The 21,086-nt window shown below is 31.3% G+C and overlaps 1 protein-coding gene across 8 annotated transcripts; it reads left to right on the top strand.

The window, feature by feature from the left end:
• Nucleotides 1–4,914: 4,914 nt before the first annotated feature.
• Nucleotides 4,915–19,086, top strand: LOC113866261 (protein MICRORCHIDIA 6). 8 transcript variants are annotated; one of them, XM_027501180.1, is made up of 21 exons: nucleotides 5,037–5,347; nucleotides 6,359–6,506; nucleotides 6,579–6,734; nucleotides 7,037–7,111; nucleotides 7,221–7,255; nucleotides 7,497–7,575; nucleotides 7,716–7,805; nucleotides 7,880–7,955; nucleotides 8,431–8,509; nucleotides 9,143–9,271; nucleotides 14,920–15,018; nucleotides 15,115–15,216; nucleotides 15,292–15,438; nucleotides 15,579–15,671; nucleotides 16,811–16,862; nucleotides 16,963–17,074; nucleotides 17,260–17,462; nucleotides 17,547–17,653; nucleotides 18,023–18,102; nucleotides 18,328–18,370; nucleotides 18,760–19,086. In XM_027501180.1, exons 2-21 carry the CDS (start codon nucleotides 6,368–6,370, stop codon nucleotides 18,856–18,858), a joined length of 1,995 nt encoding a protein of 664 aa, XP_027356981.1. In that variant the 5' UTR covers nucleotides 5,037–5,347; nucleotides 6,359–6,367; the 3' UTR covers nucleotides 18,859–19,086. The 8 variants fall into 8 exon arrangements, 7 of the variants coding, with proteins under 7 accessions (XP_027356952.1, XP_027356960.1, XP_027356944.1 ...); XM_027501151.1 differs by having other exon boundaries at nucleotides 4,915–5,109; nucleotides 6,360–6,734; XM_027501159.1 differs by having other exon boundaries at nucleotides 4,957–5,092; nucleotides 6,360–6,734.
• The last annotated feature ends 2,000 nt before the right edge of the window (nucleotides 19,087–21,086 follow it).

Below are 21,086 nucleotides of genomic sequence, written 5' to 3'. Positions count from 1 at the left end.
ATAGCTTCTGATGTTGACTCTTTTTTTATGTATCTTATCATTTTTAAACCAAAATTAGTTAACTTCTTTACTCAATTTTTATCACTTTAATATGAAACTTGTTCATACATATTTTTTGATAAAAACTGAGTAAAGAGGGGCAACTGTGAACACTAAAATTTTGATTTAAATTTTTATTATTATTTTTTAAATAAAAATAAAAATGAAAAAATAAAAAATAAAAAAAATTGAATTTTAATATTACAAAAGAAGAATGGAATCAAAAGGTTTAAAAAAAAAAAACAAAAATTTGTCTTAATAAAATAGAAAAATTTCAGAATTAATTTTTAAAAGGAAAATAGAATATGACAAATAATTAAATTCTTGAACCAATGTTACTTTATACATAAAAAAGGAAAAATTCAGAATTTTGGGCCTTTTGGTGAAAACCCTAACAATAAAAGGAAAAAAGGACCATGGAGCAGAAGGAGACATGAGAGGAGGCTAAAAATTTTTTGAGAGGAGGCATTCTAAAACGGGGAGAGAAAAAGAGAAAATAGAGAGAAAGAAAGGTTAGTGGAAAGGAGGAAGAACAAGAGGTAAGCAAAAATTTTCAAGAACATCAAGTAAGCTTCATCATACATTTTACACATTTTTCTTCTTTATATATATTTATATTTTGAATAAACATTTCCTATATCAAATCAATCTCAAATGATAAAAAAATATTTTAAACCACCATTTCAAATATCCATGTCTCACCACCTCTCCACCCATTCCTCCATCTATTATCATCCACAAACACAAAACTCACCATAAAAAAAAACTCTTTCCCTACATTGTCTCATTCCTCTTCCTTTTACTCTCAATAACCTTCACCACTCAAAACCATGGCCTCCATTAACCTCACCTCCACCCTTTCATAACCTTTTTTTTGTTTTTCTTGGAGAAAAGCACACCCCTAACCCTAAAGTCCTTCCATCTCAAATCTGAAAATTTAAAATTTGAGACCATTTTATCCTTTTTTTTATTTTTTTATTATTTTTTTGTCCAAATTTTGTTATTTATTTTATTTTTATCATTATTTAGTTCAACATATAATTTATTGTTTTAGTTTTATTTATTTATTCATCATCATTATTATTTGTTATTATGATAATTATTAATTTATTTAATGAATGAGTTTTTATTATTTATTTTATTTTTTTATGTTAACTTTGTTTAAATTATTTTATTTTATTTTATTTATTTAAAATCTCTTGATACCGTTTACTTTACAATATCCTATATGAGTTGATTTTTTTTAAATTAGTTCCTTTTTTATATTTCATTATTTATATCTTCTTTTTTAGGATCGTTATCTTTTATTTTATTTATTGTATATTTGTATCATATTAATGCGATTTAATTTTATATTTATGATTATTTTATTTTATATTGTGAATACTAAATTACTTATTTTTTTTTATAATTAATTAATAAATAATAATATAATTGTATCAATTTATAATACTAACGTATAGCTTCTCTATCGTCATGTATTATAAATTGATAAAGTCTATGTGTACCTACGTTACCAAGACTTTATGCAATATTAACTTATCACATATTGTCATTAATTAATTAGTTAATCACTTTAATAATAACGCAAGATGTATTTCTCTTCTAAATACTAATTTACAAATCAATCAACTAATTTAAATCTAAATTATTTTATTAAGAAATAATTTATAATGCTAATGTGTAGCGACTCTACCTTTATGCGTTATAAATTGTCAAAATCTATGTGTAACAACGTTACCTTAGGTTTTATATAATATAAATCTATCAAATAAAATTTTTAATGTTTTTTATTAAATGAGTATCTTCTTTAATCAATTCAAATAAAATTTTTATTTTATTTTTTTAAGTCATGTTTCAAATTTTGATAAATTAAATTACTATAATTTATTCATTTTATAAATTTTTATAATATCGATGTGTAATTTACATTGCCTTCGATAGTCTAATAAATTATAAGAAGTTTATGTATAGCTTACGCTATCTTAAATTTCTTTCAATATTAATCATAATCAAAATTAAAATTCAAATACTCCATTTACGAATAAAATATTTCTTAATGATTTGCAGTATAGTTGTGTGATCTTCCTTCACTTTCTGTATTGTTTTTTCGTAGGGTACATGTATAATTGCATTATCTTGTATCCTAAACATTATAATTTTTTTGAAAAATGATTTTAATTCTAAAATAAATTTTTCTTTTACTAAACTTAATTATAATCAACTAATTTCATAATTTTTAGATAGAACTACGTGGCTTTGAGTTCCCCATTGCATCCGGGGATACGTAGGAGCGGGAACCGTACCCGTCAAGTCAAAATATTTTTTAAAATAACCCGAATAATATTTCAATAAATAATATTTCTTCTTCTAAAATAAAATAATTAATGTTTAGGGGTTAAATAAATATTTTTCAAAATTAGAATAATTTTGTACAATTAATTTTAGGTAACCGTTTTTTAAACGGACGTTGTAGGGTGCTAATACTTTCCCTACACGTAAATGACTTCCGAACTCATTTTTTGGTTTCAAAGATCGTATTATATTTAAGTTTTTCCAAGGTTTTTCTTAAAAATAAACTTTGGTGGCGACTCCTCTGATATTTTGGAACAAGTTTGTCATTCGTCGTACCGTTGCGATCGCCCGGTTGCGACAATCACTTATTATCATAATTATTGTGTATACAATGTGTATTTTATACTAAAATTATTAAGTCCAATCTCTTTAAGTTCTAACTCTAACTTTTACTATTGTCTTCTTATTCTTTGCTAAAAGCATATAGTGTTTTCCTTGTAATTTTAATATTTTTCAATTTTCAATGCATGTTCATAACAGATATTGCATCCAAAATCTAATTCACAACTTAGGCTTACTCAAAGCCCTAGCCAACAATCTTATCACATACTAATAGTTAATAAATTCTTTATAAAATGACTCTAAAGGTATAATTTGTAATTTATTAAAAAAATATGATTTTTTTTTTACCGTGAATGACTTCAATAAATTAAGTGAAAAAACAAATATTATTACACATATAGATACATATACAATGAAATTATATTTTTTAAATATTAGAGTGATTCCAAAAGCTATGTGTAACTTGTGTAAGAAAATTTGTTAAGTCAGAATCATTTTCTCATTTTCTTCCATAAAGATTATTTTTCTTATAAGCATTATATCTTGATTAGAAAATCAACAGAAACCTTACTATTTAAAATTTTAAATATTTCTTTGAAAGAAGTAGATGCCAAAATAAGGAAGAGAAGGCAAGATTCACTAACCAAGTTGTTTGCATAAAATATTTCTCATCAAAATTTTCCAAGCCCTTTGTGGCATCAAATTTCATGACTAAATTGTAACAAGCAATATCTAATATCAAAATTAAAAAAGCTGAAGTATACTTACATGACCAAGTATGTTCATTAATAACAACCAATTTATTATCAACAAAACAAATTCATGTCATTAACATTTAAAATCATTTAAGATATCAAAACACAACCAAAGTACAAACAAAATAAAGACCCACCAAAACACTAAAAGTGTATTTAGATGAGATATTTTAAGTGAGTAATTCATTTTTTAAAAGAATTTACAATTCTATGGGTTAAAATTTATAGTTTGGATATTAAATTTTAAAAAATTTAAAATTCTAAGAATTTTAAAGGAGATTTTTAATATAATAAAATCAAAGAATTATAAGACCTAACAAAATAGTGAAAATTTGAAATTAGTTCTTTTATTTATTGTGTTTCATTTATATTTTTATTTAGTTATGATTGTCAAGCCTGTAATTTATTATTGAGTGATCTGTAATATTTTGTACTTCTTAAATATTAATTGAAAGATTATTTGGTATTAGAATAGATTTATATAGAGTTTGAAATTATTTTTTTAAAAAAAGTGAACAGTAAATCTGATGTGAACAATAAGGCGGTGAACAGTAACAAATTTTTTTTTGAATTTTGCCTATAAATAGAGGGCCTTTCATGAAAATTTTATTTCTTTACACTTCTCAAAGATTCTAGAAAGATTCAAGGTCATATATCACAATTTTCTCTCATACTAAACCCTCATAAATTTAAATTTCTCATCAGATCTGAGATTATACGTCTATTTTGAAGGATCTGAAGTAAGTTTCTAGAAGTTTGAAGTTATATTTACCGTTTGTTTCTCTTCTTTTTCTTTTTCTTATAGATAGTTGATAATATCTTAGGAAAAACTTTGTTGTAGAACTAAATCTTCGATGAATTTTATCGTAGAACAAGTAATATTTGGTAGATTTGATGTGAATCGCTATTTGACCTTCCATCTCTTTTCCTAAAACTCCTCTTTTTAAATAACCCTAAGAGACTCTACTATCAACATATGGCTAAGCATGCTTTGTTAGAATGTTTTTATAAATTATTATAGGTTACAATCAAATGTAATTTTTTTTTATTTAAAATGAATTAATGTTATGATTCATTTGAAGATACTTAATACCACTAATAATATGATTAATTGTTAATAAATTTTGGACACTTAATATTGATCTACTTAAAAAAAAGTGTAAGACTTAACCTAAAAGCCATAATAAAAAGGAATTAGGATTAATATTTGATTAAATCTCCTTTATAGTATGTGAATATTATGTAATTAACTTCACAATTTACCTTGAGAGTTATACCTAGGGTATATGACTTACACATAAAATTCAAAAATCAAATATAACGACTACATTTTCGACAAGTAATCTTAAAATCCTATTATAAATTATTATTAGTATTTTTATTTATCTTTAATATTATAATTTCATCTTGTTTGATTACTTTTTTATTTACATTTGCTACCAGAGCCTAAACTATATATGATTTTGAACCCATCTATTTTGTTAGTGCTTAACATTAAGTTTTAGAAATGGCAGAAAATATCATTAACCTGACCATGGATACATAAACAACTTCATAGACCCTGCCCTCTACTCTCTGCTAGCTAGCGATCCAGACTACACACGCTCAAAGCATCTTTTATTCGTTTTACCAAGTAAAAAAAGAAAGGTCCATCGGAATCGGTAGGGTAGAGGGAGAGGTTGCTGACACACACTCCAACTTGTTTATTTCTTCATTTTCTACACTCTTCCTTTCTGCCACTCCAATCATCATTCTAATTGTTCCCCCTCTCCCTTACTTTTTTTTCTTTTCTTTTTTTGTTTCTGGTATGCCACGAACGTTGCTCTGCGTTTTGCTGCAAAACCCTAACCCTCGAGCAGCGTCTTTCATTCCATCATGCACTCTCTGCTCCTTGTCATTTAGGACTCTTTAAGCCCGTAATCACCGTAGTTCAGGCATTTATTTATTGTATTTTTCTCCTTAGTTGTTGCTACCATTCTTTCTTGGTTGTTGCTACCATTCTTTCTTGGTGTTCATTTTCCCCATTTCCTTACGTATTGGAGCGATGTGTTGGTGATTTTGTAATGAGAGCGTCAGAAAATTGCCGTTGCCATTAGAAATGATCTCTCGGGTGCATGTTTGGTGCTAATTAATTAATTAATTTTATGATTTTTTTCTCAAGATAAGAAAAGATAATTGGGTTAACTGTTTTGTTTTTCTGTTTATAATCACATCTGTTTGACACTTAAATTAGCAATTTAGTTTGAAGAATTAAGCTAGCTTAATTTGCTGGACTAGTTTCTTTTTTTAACACTTGACTTAACCTTTGTAACTGAACCGAACTTACTCTTGTACTAAAATGAAATGTTCATATATAACATGGCTGGAAGATGTATAGGCATGCTATACTAGGGATTTGAGATTGCCACCTTTTAATTTTTCAATGATTTTTGGAAAAAAAAGTATAATAATAAATTTTTTATTGAATATGAAAATGATAGATATTTTGCATTCAATTTCTTGCTTATAATAACTATGTAAGATTTCTGGATATTCTCATTATTTTGGGTTCACTCTGTAATATTTGTGGGATCTCGATATGATGATGTTGGGTGTTGTCGATTGATGAGCATTGCATTCCTATATCAAAATATGATGAAGGCAAGCGTTGTAGTTACATATCTATGATGTATGAATCCCTTTTCCTTCATGCTTGTTTTAAAATGCATGTCTGCATACCATTTACGGATCGTGTCTAGGCTTCTAAATATTGTCTGGTGACATGAGTTCCTTTTCAACCTCAAGCTGTGCCTAAAGTCTTGTGTGTACTAAACATGTAGTTTATGTGTTATTGTTTGAATCAGCTTGCTCTTTTTAGTTGCTTTTTGTTGCATTATTGTTTCATGATTCATCATGTTAACCCAATTTTATAATTTACTCTGATTATAGGTTTAAATATGGGTCCTACAGAAATTGTGGATTTATCTAGTGATGATGAAAGTGAAAAAGGTGGTTTCAAACCTGTTAAGTTGGAGGCAGATTTTATTATGGATTCAGAGCAACATAATGAGACTCACAAAGGTCAACTAGCCAAGCGGAAGAGATCTCGAAGTCATGCTACTGGACCAGATTCTGAAGAAAATATAAGTTCTACTGGTCCAAGTACAGGTCATAGTAACTCCAGTGTGTTGGAGCAGGGATTGTCGCCAATTGATGACACGGGCATTTCATACGCCTCACCCATATGTGCAGCACCCATTTGTAGGCAGTTTTGGAAAGCTGGAAACTATGATGACAGGCTTGGTTCTAAAGTCACAGTCCAAAGTAATCCAATCTATTCATATATATGTGTGTATTGTGAAATTAATATAACTTAATAAATTGTTTCTATGGTTGTAAATGCCCTACACAATGTTCTATAAACAAGGTTTTTTATTCCTTTTTTGATAATAAACATGTTTATATAAATACATCTTGAATGTTAAAAGATTTTTCTTCTCACCTGTCTTTTGAAAAGTTTATAGTTTTCAGATCTCACACGCTAGATACTCAGCTTGTAGCCTGTAGGGACAAAGAATTTTGTCCATTCTGGACTTCTTATCTCTGTAATTCTTCTTGGGTTGCAGATGCTAAAAACTATCTACATGTACACCCCATGTTCCTTCACTCAAATGCCACATCACATAAGTGGGCATTTGGTGGTATGTTCTTATCATCTATATAATCTTGCCTCTTCTTTATGACTACTTTAATTGACTGTCATTGTGATAATTTTCATGAGATGATCTTGTTCTTTGTTTCTGTTTGCAGCCGTAGCTGAGCTTCTGGATAATGCAGTTGATGAGGTGATTATTTCAGATTTTGAAGTACATGATTTTTAAAATATAATATGAGACTGCCATTTTATTTCTTTATCTGCAGCATTCTAAGCTATTCTATTACCAACTATACATGGTCATAAAACATTAATGTCTATTTTCACTACTGTTTTATTCTCTTTCCATCTTTGAAGCCATGAATTCATATTTTACTTTTGATTTTTGTTCCTATTTTGTATTGCATTGTTGACATTTGTTCTTAGGATAGATCCAAAATGGGGCTACATTTGTCATTGTAGATAAAACTTCAAATCCAAGGGATGGAAGTCCAGCATTGTTGATTCAAGGTATAGTGATTCTGGAACTCATAAATATTGGTAGTTGATAGTTGTTGTTGTAAATTCCTAGCCTGAATCTTGTATGGGAACATATTTGCACTGTATACAATGATTCAATATTTTTATTGGTATTGACACTTGGGAATCAGATGATGGTGGTGGAATGGATCCAGAGGCAATGCGTCGTTGCATGAGTTTTGGATTTTCAGATAAGAAGTCACAGTTTGCTATTGGACGGTGTATGGATTGTGACTTTCTTCTTCTATCATTTTGGTATTCCCTTTCATATTTATATTTTAATTTGGTGTTCCAGATGGAAATGGCTTCAAAACCAGTAGTATGAGGCTTGGTGCAGATGTCATAGTGTTCAGTCGCCATTTGAATAATCGGTATGGGTCAACATTTGAATATATGACTGGGTACTGAAGTTGGTTAAAGCAATGAGTCTCCTGCTGTATTGACAATCACTGTTTTATCCTCTTAGGTGTGATTATTAAATTATATTCTGAAGGCCATATCCACTCAAACGTATTTATTTTGTTAATGTTAATTTGGAACTTAATTTTTACATTGATTTTCTGATAGGAATAACTGAATAACTTCCCATTTCTTTTTAATAGCCTTGGAGAAATGTGATAGAACCAATGTTATCAATGGTGGATGGCGGGTCATGATGAAAACCCAGAAAATTACCATAAAGCTGATACCTTTTTATACATTATAGTTTCTAGCAACTGTTGCTCCCTTTATTCACATGACAGTAATGTAGGGAGGTTTTCTGACAAGCCAACAATATGTGAAGTTATTGGGGAAAAGTGAAATTGTTATTCTTTTTTGTGTTCCTTACTTTTGTATCTTGATCAGGATTTTGACTCAAAGTATTGGACTTCTGTCATATACGTATTTGACACGAACACATCTTGACAGAATAGTAGTGCCCATGGTAAGTGGCGTCTCTCTTTTTTAACTACATGAAAGTTTTATGGTTTAAATGCTACTTCTCCGGATATTGTCACCCAACTTTGTGCAGTGACTTCAATTGCTACTTTTCTTCTCTGCTAATTTGATTCCATAAAACTTGAAATTCTTACTGGTATGGTGGTTCTAGAGAATTGATAATAGGCAATTATCATGTGATTAGTTTTCCTTCTCTTTTGATTGGCAGTAGATTTCTGCATTTCTTTTTGTTAATTTTTATATTATCAACATATCAATGTTGTGCTAGATATCTTAGCATATCTTCATGACATGGTATTAAACCCTTGAAGACCAAGTGGTTAAGAATTTGATCCTTGATGCCCTCATTCTTCTAAATGAAGTTGAATTTTAGCACAATAAGATGGTGGGCCTGGTGGATTGCTCATGGCTTCATGCTTCTAGCCCAAATATGTGAGGCAGCATGTTAGATATATGAACCATTATGAGCCTTCACTTAACAGCTTAAGCTTTTGGAAGAGTTGCTCCTTGACATTTGACAATGATGATTCAATACACCGTTTATACTCTCCATCTCCTGATAACTTTTCTGAAGTGAAGGTTCTAGTAGTTTCAATTTAACTAATCTTTTGAATTTCAGGTGAATTATGAGTTTAATACATCAACTGAATCATTGGAAATATTAAATGGCAATGAGCATTTTGTGGCTAATTTATCCTTGTTGTTGACTTGGTCACCATATACATCGGAAGCAGATCTTCTGAAACAAGTCAGTTTCTACATCTTCCCTTTTTATCCATGATAATTGACTGACTTTTTCAGCATATACCAAATGATTGGCATATATAGTCTTCTTTCACCTGTTGTAGAGAATATGTCCTAGTATCATGATAGTTTGTTTTGAGACCTGTTTTTTGTTAGGGTCCTTGGTGAGGTTCTTTGGAAGATTAGGTGAGATAACCAAGTGATGGAATGACAGTCGAAGGAAAAGAATTAGGGAAGAAGAGCAAGAATTCTGTTATTCAATCACAACAGTGAGAAAGAATACAAGTAGATCAGTCACCTTGCAGAATGCAGGGTCCTCTCCCTAACAGCACACCTTTCTGATCTCTTTTCTTATCTATTTATAATATCTATTCTAGCTGCATCTATTCCTTCTGGAATAAACTCTCCACACCTTCCGCTCCCCATTCTCCTCTACTTCGGCTGCGTGCCTAACATTAGGCTTCTCTTTTTTGTCTTTTTTCCTGTTCCCTCAAATCAGGTGTGTCTTGGGACTGCTATAGAATGCCAAGTTGCAACTGTTCTGTTGTTATATGTAAATTTATTTGTTGAGATCATGGTAGTCAAAATCACATTCAAAATTGCAATTATACTTGTGAGATAAGGCTTGGTGGTGGTTGTTTTATGGTAGTCAAAATCACAGTTATACTTGTAAGGTTGTACAATTTTGCAATTTTCTCCTTGCCGGGTGATCCTGATCCTAGGATTTGACGTAGTTTTGTATGATCATTGGGATCACATGATCATACCCGTAAAATTGTGGAATTGTGCAATTCCAGCGTTCTGAAAATGAACCTGATTTTTAAAAAAAAATTAATTTTTTCGTAAAATAACCCGATTGACCCACCTGACATTCTTATGACCTGGTTTATATAACCTAAGACCTGCATGTCTAGGCTATTTTCCTGCAACATTTCTCTCCTTTTCTTTACACTTTCTCCTTCAAATCTTCACGAGTGTGACTGGCTGGGTACTGGGTTCTCTTATGTGCCTCTATTTCTTCAGTGTTGGTTGTTGTTGCACCTGTAAGTTTGAATTGCTCCTGGTTGGTGGTTGCTGTGCCTGTGAGTTCATCTTGCAAATGGGTGCTGGGTGTTTGAATATGAACCCCTCTCTCTCCATTCTCACTTGTATTTTGACTCTGTTTTATTTATTATCATGCATCTTTGTTCTGATTTTTTTTTCTAGTTGCACATTTTGTGGGCCTTTTTTAGGTTTGGCATTTTGTCTACATTTTGCAAGGTGTGGGCTGGGCAGTGTGAATAGCTTAGACATAGGTATTGTAGAAAATGCTTTTCTTTTAATTCTTATCCCACAATAACACGCTGTTCTTTCATCTAACTTTCCCTATGTACCAAAGCTTAAAACTTGTAATGTTTAGCTCTTTAGTTTTTTCTCTAACCCATTTAGTTTCTTGAAGACACATGATGTTTACAACTTCCAAATATTTACTTATCAAAATTACAATATTCCAGGAACTAAAACCGCACTTGTTATGAACTTCACTAGGACCTAGTCCTAGGTCTAGACGCCGAAGAATTCTTCTTTCGACTTATAGTGAATATGAAATTTGGGGAAATAAACTTGTCCTTGATAGAGCCTCTTTTGAAGTAACTAATTTTGAGTATAATTGCTTGTCTTTTATTGAGATTGTCAGTTCCCTTAGAAGACTGTTATACAAAGAAAATAAATCTAAATGATATAGCTAATAAAAGGAAATACATCCTAGATCATAGTAATGATATGATCTTATCTAATAAAAGGAAATGAATCCCAAATTGTGATAAGAATCTTTAATGATATGATCTCAACTAAGAAATGAAACAACTAAACTTCTAATTATGTTTCATTTATTCTTGTTATAATGCTTTTATCGTTTCTGAACTACAAATGCGTCCACATCATCACTACCCTGCCCAACTTTGAGCTTGTCCTTAAGCTCAAATTCTGGATATGCTTCTGATTCACTCATGTCTTACTTTCTTGGAATTCACTCTCATCACCAGGAACTTCTATCCATAACAATCTTCTACATTTGTGTCCAACTGAATAGGATTCATCATAGTTATAGCATAGTCCTTTACCCCTCCTTTTTGCCATTTTCACCTTTGTGATTTGAAAAATGATGTGGAAGAGGCTACTCCATTGCTACTCCCAATTGATTTTGTTGTCTGGCTGCCTTCCTTCATATTAGAACTGGAAGTCTTGTTAGCTGAAAAATGAATATTGCTATTCGTTTTGGTGGTTAGCAAGGTTAGGGTTTCTTGAGAAACCCTTGATTTGTGTTATAATGCTTGAACCATTATCATAGCTATTTTGAGGTTCCTTGGCTGATGCAGCTCAATGTCAATTCTAATCTCTTCTACCAACCTAGTAAAAGAGGTCCACTAGTTGGTGAGGTTTAAGATTAAAAGTTTGCCAGGAGCAATGTTGTCAAGATCGGGATCTTACTTAGGATCGGAAGAGGGGTAAAAAATCGTAAATCGTGAGATCATAAGATCCTTCTAAATGTGTAAAATTATACTTAAAACATATATATAAACAGAGAAAATTACATAGATAAAAAGTTAATGTCTAAATTACCTAATTTAGTTAAATATAAACTTAAAAAGTCTTAGATTTAAGATTCAATATAACACATAATTAGTTAAAATATCCATGCTGAGGTGAGAGAACACATAATAGAAAATAAATAGAAGAACATTCTTTTAAAAATTAAAAAGATCAACAAGTTATCCAACTTATAATACTTTGCAATAAATAATACTAAAGTATTAACTCTAGTTAACAGTGTTTGGATTTATAGTTAAATAGGTGAAACTTAGATGCTTATAATATTTAATAGGTTTTTTTATAAAATATGATATTCATTAATTTTTAAAAAATTATTAGAAAAATTAATTTTATACCATTTTACATATAAGTTAATGTCTTATTACACTATTTTATTTTAATATATAATATAATATATTATTAATAAAGTTGAAAATTAATTTTAATAAAATTATTTTTAGGTAATAAAACTATTAAAATGTTTATTTAAATTAACCTCACTCACAGATTTATATTGAAAGGTGTATTAATAACAAGACATAAAAATTCATCTCTACTGCCAAATGCGAAACAAAACTGAAAACACCCAGAAAATATGAACCACCAATTGAAACAGGCAAACAGCAGCTCAAGAAACACCAAAATAGAAAATGCGAACCACCAACATAGAGAATACCCACGCCCAAGGAACGCGAACACAACGCCTAGAGAATGTAGACGTTGCAAAATCAAAACCCAAATATAGAGAAGATGAGAGATTGGGTGTCGAGAAGTTTTCCAGTGGTAGCACGGTTAAATGTTGACAAAATGAAAGGATGGGTGTCACGGAAGAGAGATTGGGTCACACGCGGACGAGAGAAGAAGAGAGTGGGAAAAAATTTGGGGAAAAATAACCTAGATAGGTTTTTTAAAACCGGGTCAGAAAAACTCGACTTGGAAATCCAACCCCTAGAAGCCCAACCCAGAAATCGACCCAAAAAACATGCGCCTGTGATCGGATCGGATCGCCGATCTTGCGATCCTGAGAGAAAAGATCAGGATCTCATCCGATCTTGCATATTAGCGATCCCAAATCCGATTAAGATCGTGCAAAGGGTTTGAGATCGTAAAATTTAAATTGTGATTTTAACAACATTGGCCAGGAGTGACTATAAGTCACACTGATACTCCTTAAACTATCTAATGGTGATGGTGGTCCAAATTTGACATTACAACACTTCTTAAAACGCTCTCACTCAAGTTTTGTCTCTTACTCAAGTTTCGTCTCTTACACCATCTGATGAGACCATAGTTGCACCTCACTCTAAAGATGAAAAGTGGCTAAGCCTACTTTGCCTACTTCAGTTTTCTTTGATGAAGGAAAGATTTGTCACATCGTTTAAGCCACCTTGAAGGATTGTTAGTGTTGTTAGAAGTATAAAATTCCATTTTGGGTCCATGGGTCCCCCTTATCATGATTCTGATTTGTCCTCTGAATTCCAACTACAATCTCTGAGATTGATCCCTTCTTTGAACCACGAACTGTAATGGAAAGTTTTGCCATTTGCTCCTCTAATGCATATTGTCATGTATCCATTTTGAGGAGCTCGAGTAGCTATGAACTCCAAGTGTTTATATTCCTCTCCACTAATCCATTTTGTTGAAGGGACTTTGAACTGATTCTCTACCTGGAGACGGCCAACCAGTACAAGAAATTTTTTAGGCTCTCTGATGTTAGTGTCCCTTTTGCCAATTGCCCTGCTAAAAAAAAAAATAGTAACATTCACAACTAATTCCCTTCTCTTATTTCTCACCCCTCTTATTAGCATCCCAACCCCCGCTGAAATGAACTTGCCATACTCAAATGATAATACATGGTTTCTTTAGTTATAAATAGCATTAAGGTGGTTGTCATTAGTTCCATGGTTCCATTCCTCAACGGTAGCTTTATTAGGGCAGTGTCACTTCTGATTCACAAGCCTTCTATTTTAATGGTCATGACTTATGAGTGCTCCTTGCATCCTTGATTTGAAATTATTTCTCTGGGTTGAGATGGATAGAGGACCAAACAAACAACGTGGGTAATATGGAGGCATATGCATGATGCCTACAGCACAACTGATGTAGGACACTGGAACCATTGGGGTTTTATAGGTTAGGGGTAGACATTAGAGAATTAGAAAGCTACTCTTTTTGGATAAAGGCAATACAGGTTAAGGTTATATAACATAGTGAAGGGATCAATATGTATCTTGGCTGTTTGGGTGCTGGGAACAGTATGTATAAAACTAGAATGTGAGATAAGGTGGGTATTAGGGAAAATTGAAGCAATAATCACTTGGGGCTGTCACGGGGTGACATTTTACTGATCTCTTCTAAAGAAATCTTTCCTCTGGGCAGTTAAGAAAAATAATGCAAGCATAACTAGGGTTTGATTGCATTCAAACCCAGAATAGAGCAATCTGCTTCCATAATTCATAAGACCAACAACTATGCAAAAGAAACATTACAACCTTATATTACATTTCTGGAAAAACATCCTAATCCTTTGAGGATTGAGACTGCTGCTGCTAAAAAGTATTTGGAAATTTGGACATTGAAATAAAGCCTGTTAACACCTAAATAACATTAACCCTTGCTCAATAAAACCCTAGAGCCCTAGACCATTGTGTAACAACTTAGCAATGCTAATAGCCATGAATAATAGTTACCTAAGATCTATGAAATATTACACCCTACTCCATTACAATTAGTGTCCCATAATACTGAGATAATTTGATCTTTAATTCAGTCTCTCGTTTGTATGTGTGTGGGTGGGTGTTAAATGTGTCATGTATCAGTATGGTTGAGGTTTCTTTTGGTCTTTATAGTAACCTCCTCATATCATATACATCCTTGAGACTTGGAGGGCCTGACCCTATAATCAAGTTACTAATTCTTTCTGTGGATTTTATCTGCTAGCTAACCTGATATTTTTATCATTGTGCTGAGAGGTGATAGGTAATAATCAGTATAGTGTACTAATTTTTTCATAATATTAATTGCTATCTTGATGTGTTGATAGCTTTTTCTTACTCCCTTCAAATATTTTGTCCCTTGCAGTTTGAGGATATTGGACCTCACGGTACTAAAGTTATTATATATAATTTGTGGTGCAATGATGATGGGAATTTGGAATTAGACTTTGATACAGATCCTCAGGTTGTATTTTTTATTTTGATTGGTTTTCCTTTTTTTACTTTACTCTGTTCTGAAATCATGCTTTGTTGCTTATGAGGGGTATCTTCTTATTTGTAGGATATTCGTATTGCGGGGGATATCACAAAGATTGATTCAAAACAGGGCTGGAAGAAAGTCAATGAGGAGCACATTGCTAATCGGTTTCGTTACTCTTTACATGTATGCTTGATTTAGAAAATTATGGTGACTGTAAAAGGTTGAATTTTCTATAGTCTAATATTTTCATGTTTCCAGGTTTATTTGTCCATATTGTACTTGCGTGTACCAGAAAATTTTCAAATTATATTGCGAGGGCAAGTTGTGAAACCACACAATATTGCTGATGATCTTAAGTATCCTGAATATATTTTGTATAAACCACAAGCTGGCAGATCTGTAGAGGTTGTTGTCTAACTTTTGAAATATTTTTAATTATATATCAAGTGACTGAAATTTTTATCTTGTCTATAGAGAAAATTTATGTTCTGCTAGCCATACATAGTTCTCCCACTTTTTTTATTTTATTTGGATTATCCTTGCAGGCAACAGTTGTGACAACAATTGGATTTCTTAAGGAAGCTCCTCATGTCAATATCCATGGTTTCAACCTATATCACAAAAATCGGCTTATACTGGTTATTACCCAAATACTCTAATATTCCTAGTTGGAGGCAATTTTTTTTTTATTATATTATGATTTATTAATTGGTTAATTCTGTTGAAAATTGAAACTTTTGGCCGGGTAAAATTTTATGTTTTGTGTAAAGCAGATACCTTTCCTTTGTTTTCATTTCTAGGGTTGGGAAAGAGGGAGGGGTGGTGGATCAAGTATTCATATGATTGCCAATTTTCCATTTACCTTGCTCAATGTCTAGCATTTTGGGGGAGTATTTGAGCTCCCCAACATGTTTGAAGACTGATTCTGAGTTTGGTTGTTTAAAATAAAATCAAGTTTTCTTCTGAAATTAAGTTTGAGTAGAAGCAAAAGAATGTGATTTTTGCACTGGGGGAGAGAATCTTATACCAAGGCTTTACCAAAACCTTGCTTTTGAAACAAATTAATTCGCTTCCAAGTCAATGTTAATTGAAATCAATTTTACAAAATCAAGATCGTTCAATATCAAGTTTGCAACTGCTTACCCAAGTACATTAGTAAAATGACAAGGAAGGTAGTCTGATATGTTTACCTTTTTAGGCATGGAAAAAGAATGGAATTGATCTCGTGTTATTGCATAATGTGAACTGACTCAGCAAAATTCATCTATTTGATATTGCACTGGATAAATGAATCAATATGTTTCAGCATATCCCTGGTAAAATATTATTATGAAGTACGAACTAGTGTTTGCCATGCACTTGGCAAGGAGAATCTAAATTTAGCTGTATCAATTTAGTTGAATGTTGTTGTCCTTGTGAACATTGATGCGGTACATAATGGTTTTATTCTATGACATATGTAGCTTGTTATAGGAATTTTATTATAATAAAAATTTATTAAATTTATGCTATCAAGAATGGAAAGTTCAGGTTTGTCAAATTGCAGAAATTACTATATTCTATGATTTTTCTCCTCTAGAGAATTCCTTATCCTCTTCATAATTGCCTTCTCTCATTTTGAATAAATTCTTCTAAAAGTTTGCAGAATCAGATATTAATTAAACATTTAAAGTTATTTTTTGTTTATTCTCAGTTGCTTTAACATTTATTTACCATGTAAGTGCATCTATCTTTTCCTCTTCTCTCTAACACTGTTGCTACCTTTTCAATATGCCAGCCATTTTGGCAGGTTGTAAACTATTTGGACAGTAGGGGTAGAGGAGTTGTTGGTGAGTAACAAGTTACTGTGCGATGTTAAGTTCCGTTTCATATTTTAGAGATATACTGGGCCTGCAGACTCTGGATGCCTAACAGCTACTATTGTGTTAGGTATCCTGCAAGCAGATTTTGTTGAGCCAACTCATAACAAACAAGATTTTGAGAGAACTTCCCTGTTTCAAAAACTTGAAGGGCGATTGAAGGAAATGACATGGGAATACTGGTATATCTGTAGTTTTACGATCTCCGTTCTTGTTTGTCCTGTTTTACTTTTTGAAACATGCGCATATTTGGTTTGCATTTTTAAGTAGTAGTGTGCTAAGCAAGATACATGTATTATTTAAAAATATTTTTTGATTTTAAGCATTAATATCTGACATGTCTAGGATTCGTTTTGAATTTCTGCAGGGATTGCCGTTGTACATTAATCGGATATCAAGAAAAGAAGAAGCTTCCTGGTCCATTTACCCCACTGCATCCATCACTCCCGATACCCCCTGGCATAGAAAAACCAGTCATACTGAACAAAAGTTCATCCCCTGTTGACAATAGAAAAGTAGTATATGTAAATTCTGAACCCTCAGCAAACCGGCAAATAAGATCTGAGCATGGTAACTGCTTTTGTGATAAAAAAATATCTTTATTCATTAGCAAAACCAATTTCACCTAACTAATGTTTGTTTATTGTGGTTCAGGTTCTCATAGTAAGAGGAAGACACATGAACTGGTAGACCTTCAGAATATGAAAAAACATGCAAGGGAAGAGAATGTAACTGGTGTTTGTTTCAGTCAGAATAAACAAGTCTGTATAAGTTTCTTGTTCGTTATGTTAAATTTTGTTCGTACATATCATTCCCTGGCATATTTTTCAATGAATGTGTTCTAAATCATTTTAGTTGTTAATTTGCTTAGCAAAGATTCTGTAAATTAACTTTATAATCAAACAATAGTCATTTATTTCTAGTCAAATTTATTTCCAACAGTGACACATTTGCTCCATTTTTTCCTGTTGCCATCATTGTTTGGTTTAGAGATTTATTTTTCTACTATTCTGGAGTAACTACTCATTTAATGATTCTATTAATTTATTTGATTTCCTGGACTTCATATTCTGCCATTGTAGATCATTGAAAGTGTTTTAACGCCACCTTCACCCTTGAATTTTATGTAGACCATTGCAAATCAGGCAGACCAAGTGGTAGACCGAGAGACTACAAACTTGATGCAAGAAAACAAGAAACTGCATGCAAAGTGAGTATTTTACTAATTTGCTGCCACTGATGTTTTTTAATAGTATGGAATGCCGTTCAGCAAGTTGGATTGGCTTCAATCTTGGTCAACTCTTGCTGGCAAACACAAATTATATGCAAGTTTTATTGTTTTTATTTCTCATTTTGATCTTGTCAATATCTACCAAACTCAGTTGTTACCTCCACTTTTGAATTATTCGTATTTGTCCTCTTCTTTTCCCTTCAGGTGTTCAGAATTTGAAAAGACAGAAGAACAACTTAAGGTCAAGGTAATTTGCACGAAGTGATAAAGCTTGGTTAATTACTTTGCATATTCCTATTGCCTAAGTTTTAGAGAGCAGTTTTTGTGCATTTATTGCATATGATAATTATTTGAGTTCCGGGATTGTTGTATGAGGCATTAAAAGTTAATTGCCTTTTTTTTTTTCTCGTTTCTTTATATCTTTGATAACCAAACCTATGAAAGTATTATAACTTCCACTATCCCCAAGACAAAATCCCCAAAAGTAAAACAAAAGAAAAGAAAATAGAAACCAAAACCTTTATTGGAAAATTGCATGGTTAAGGATTTGTATCCCGAAAGTTAGATAACCTTCGATGAGAATCTGTTCTCTTGTGCTTGGTGACCTATTTGAAAGAAATTATTGTGTTGGTACAGGTGATGAATCTTAGAAGTAAAATACAAGAAACTCAACGCGAGTATAATCGGCTTTTGGCTGAATTGAGGTCCCTAGACGTGGACGTGAAAAACGAGTAGCTGTGTAGCTGTAACTCTTGCTCAATTCTTTCGTTTGTAGAAACGATGTTGTATGTATAGCTTAATCACTTGCAGTCTGCGGCTTACCAGGATAAAGGATCATAAGGTCGAAGTCCAAGGTTTTCATTTATCCTATATTTATATGGAAGTGAGCCACAGCTGAGATATTCCTTTTGTACATGTAAAATTCTGTGAATTATGAGCTATAAGAAATTCATCATTTGTTGTCAATATCTATGGCTTTTTTATTGAATTGTTTTATAATGTGCTCGTGTACGTGTTGTGTTCTAACTACCAGCAAAAGCTGGCACAAAGATTACAGGACGATGCCTTTCAAAATGTCTCACGAGTCTGAGGAAAGGAAAATTTTTCAAAGTTACAAAGATCTTTACTAGACTTTCATAGTAGGAGATAAATTATATCTTTTTGAGGAGAAATATACCTGAAAAATCAGTGACATGGACATTTTTTTTTATTAAAATCAAAGAAAACCTCAGGTTTGTATACGATGAGTTATGAACCTGTGAAAATATCTAAGTCTTAAGATTTTGTCAAAGAAATTATTTTTTGACATGTTTTTATAAAGATATTAGAAGAACTTCATTTTTTTGTTAGAAAAAGGGTTATATTTTGAGGAATTTTGAAGGATTGAAAGAGGAGCTTAATTTTTGTAAAAAAAAAAGGATTGTATTTTGAGGATTTTTGATTCTTAAATTGAAAACATCTAGAACTAGTCAAAAAAGAAAATGAAGTTTATAGATTTTTCTTAAAACTTATTAAAATAGAAATTGATAAGAGAAATTATTTTAAGTTTACGAAATATAATGGAACTTACGGATTTTTTCTAAAACTTGTCAAAAAAAGAATTGACAAAAAAAATTCTTTTAAGTTCACGAGACAAAGATGAAGTTCACGAAACAGGAATTTACAAGAAAAATTATTCTAAGTCCAAGAGACAAGACAGAGTGGAGCTTACAAATTTTCCTTAAAATTTGTCGAAATAAAAATTGACAAAAAAATTTATTTTAATTCCAAGAAACAGGGTGAAGCTCAAAAAGTAAAGAGACATATCAAAAGAACTATAAGATTTAAAGCTATTACCAAAGCAGTAGTTACCAGCGGTTACCACCAGTTTAAGGTCAGAAATATGGAGAACCAATAGTAGGCGACAACAGTTATGGAGAAGGCACGATCATGAGCAGTTATGGATAATGAGCGGTAGCGGTTAAAGACAAGTATGTGCAGAAAACTCTTATCAAGAGACCCACAAAAGGAGAAGAGCAGTTGAGATGTATCTGCCTATAAATAATACTAAACTTTACATTACGAAGGACAATTTTTTGCTTCAAACACTACACCTAAAATTATTTGCACGCTGAAATTCTGCATCGAGTCAAATACTAGCTACCAAGAGATTCACAGTTGTTGTTGTTCACTGCGAAAGTCATACGTTACTTTCTGCAATTTGTTTCCAGTTTCCATCTCGTTTGTTTAATTATAATTCTGCAACTTAATTCACGTAAAGTTTGCTTCTGTAATCTTTTTATATTTAGTTTAATTAAGCATTACTTTATTATTCTTCTACTTCTATTTAATTTCTTGCCGCACGCTGTTACTTTTATTATCATATTAATAACACACTTAAAATGAGTCAAAAAAGATCTAAAATTCAGTCCTAGATTATTCTTAAATTTATTTGTTTATTAGTTACAATTTTCACCGTAAACAGTCCCTCAAAGAAAAAAGCTAAATCCATGAACTTTTGTTATCTATTTCAATTTATTTTAAATTGGTATGGTCTTAAAATGTCATGATTTAAATATTTAAACTAAGCTGAGAAGCATAGAGATGATTTGTCCATAAGTAATGTTAGTAACACAGTTTTTAATATTGGATAAATTTTATTAAAAACTAAAAAAAATATTAATTTTACTCTTGTTTACTTTTAAATTAATTTTTTCTCATACTTTTTAGCTTTTAATAAATTTTAACTAATAATAAAGAGTGTGATTAGTATTTTTGTTGTTGTAGATGTATAATTTTTTTATTTAATTTGATTGAAAGAAGTTTTTTTAGAAATAAAATAAAATACAATGTAGTATTTTGGATATATATATATATATATATATATATATATATATTTGTTAAATAACCTTGAAATTTGTCCAATTTTTCTTAATACATGTTGTATAAAGAGTGAGACTACTTCAAATTTATATATAAGTCAT

Source organism: Abrus precatorius, unplaced genomic scaffold, assembly GCF_003935025.1.
Source record: "Abrus precatorius isolate BTA unplaced genomic scaffold, Abrus_2018 Scaffold10, whole genome shotgun sequence".
NCBI lineage: Eukaryota > Viridiplantae > Streptophyta > Magnoliopsida > Fabales > Fabaceae > Abrus > Abrus precatorius.
This window is presented reverse-complemented; position numbering and strand designations above follow the sequence as displayed.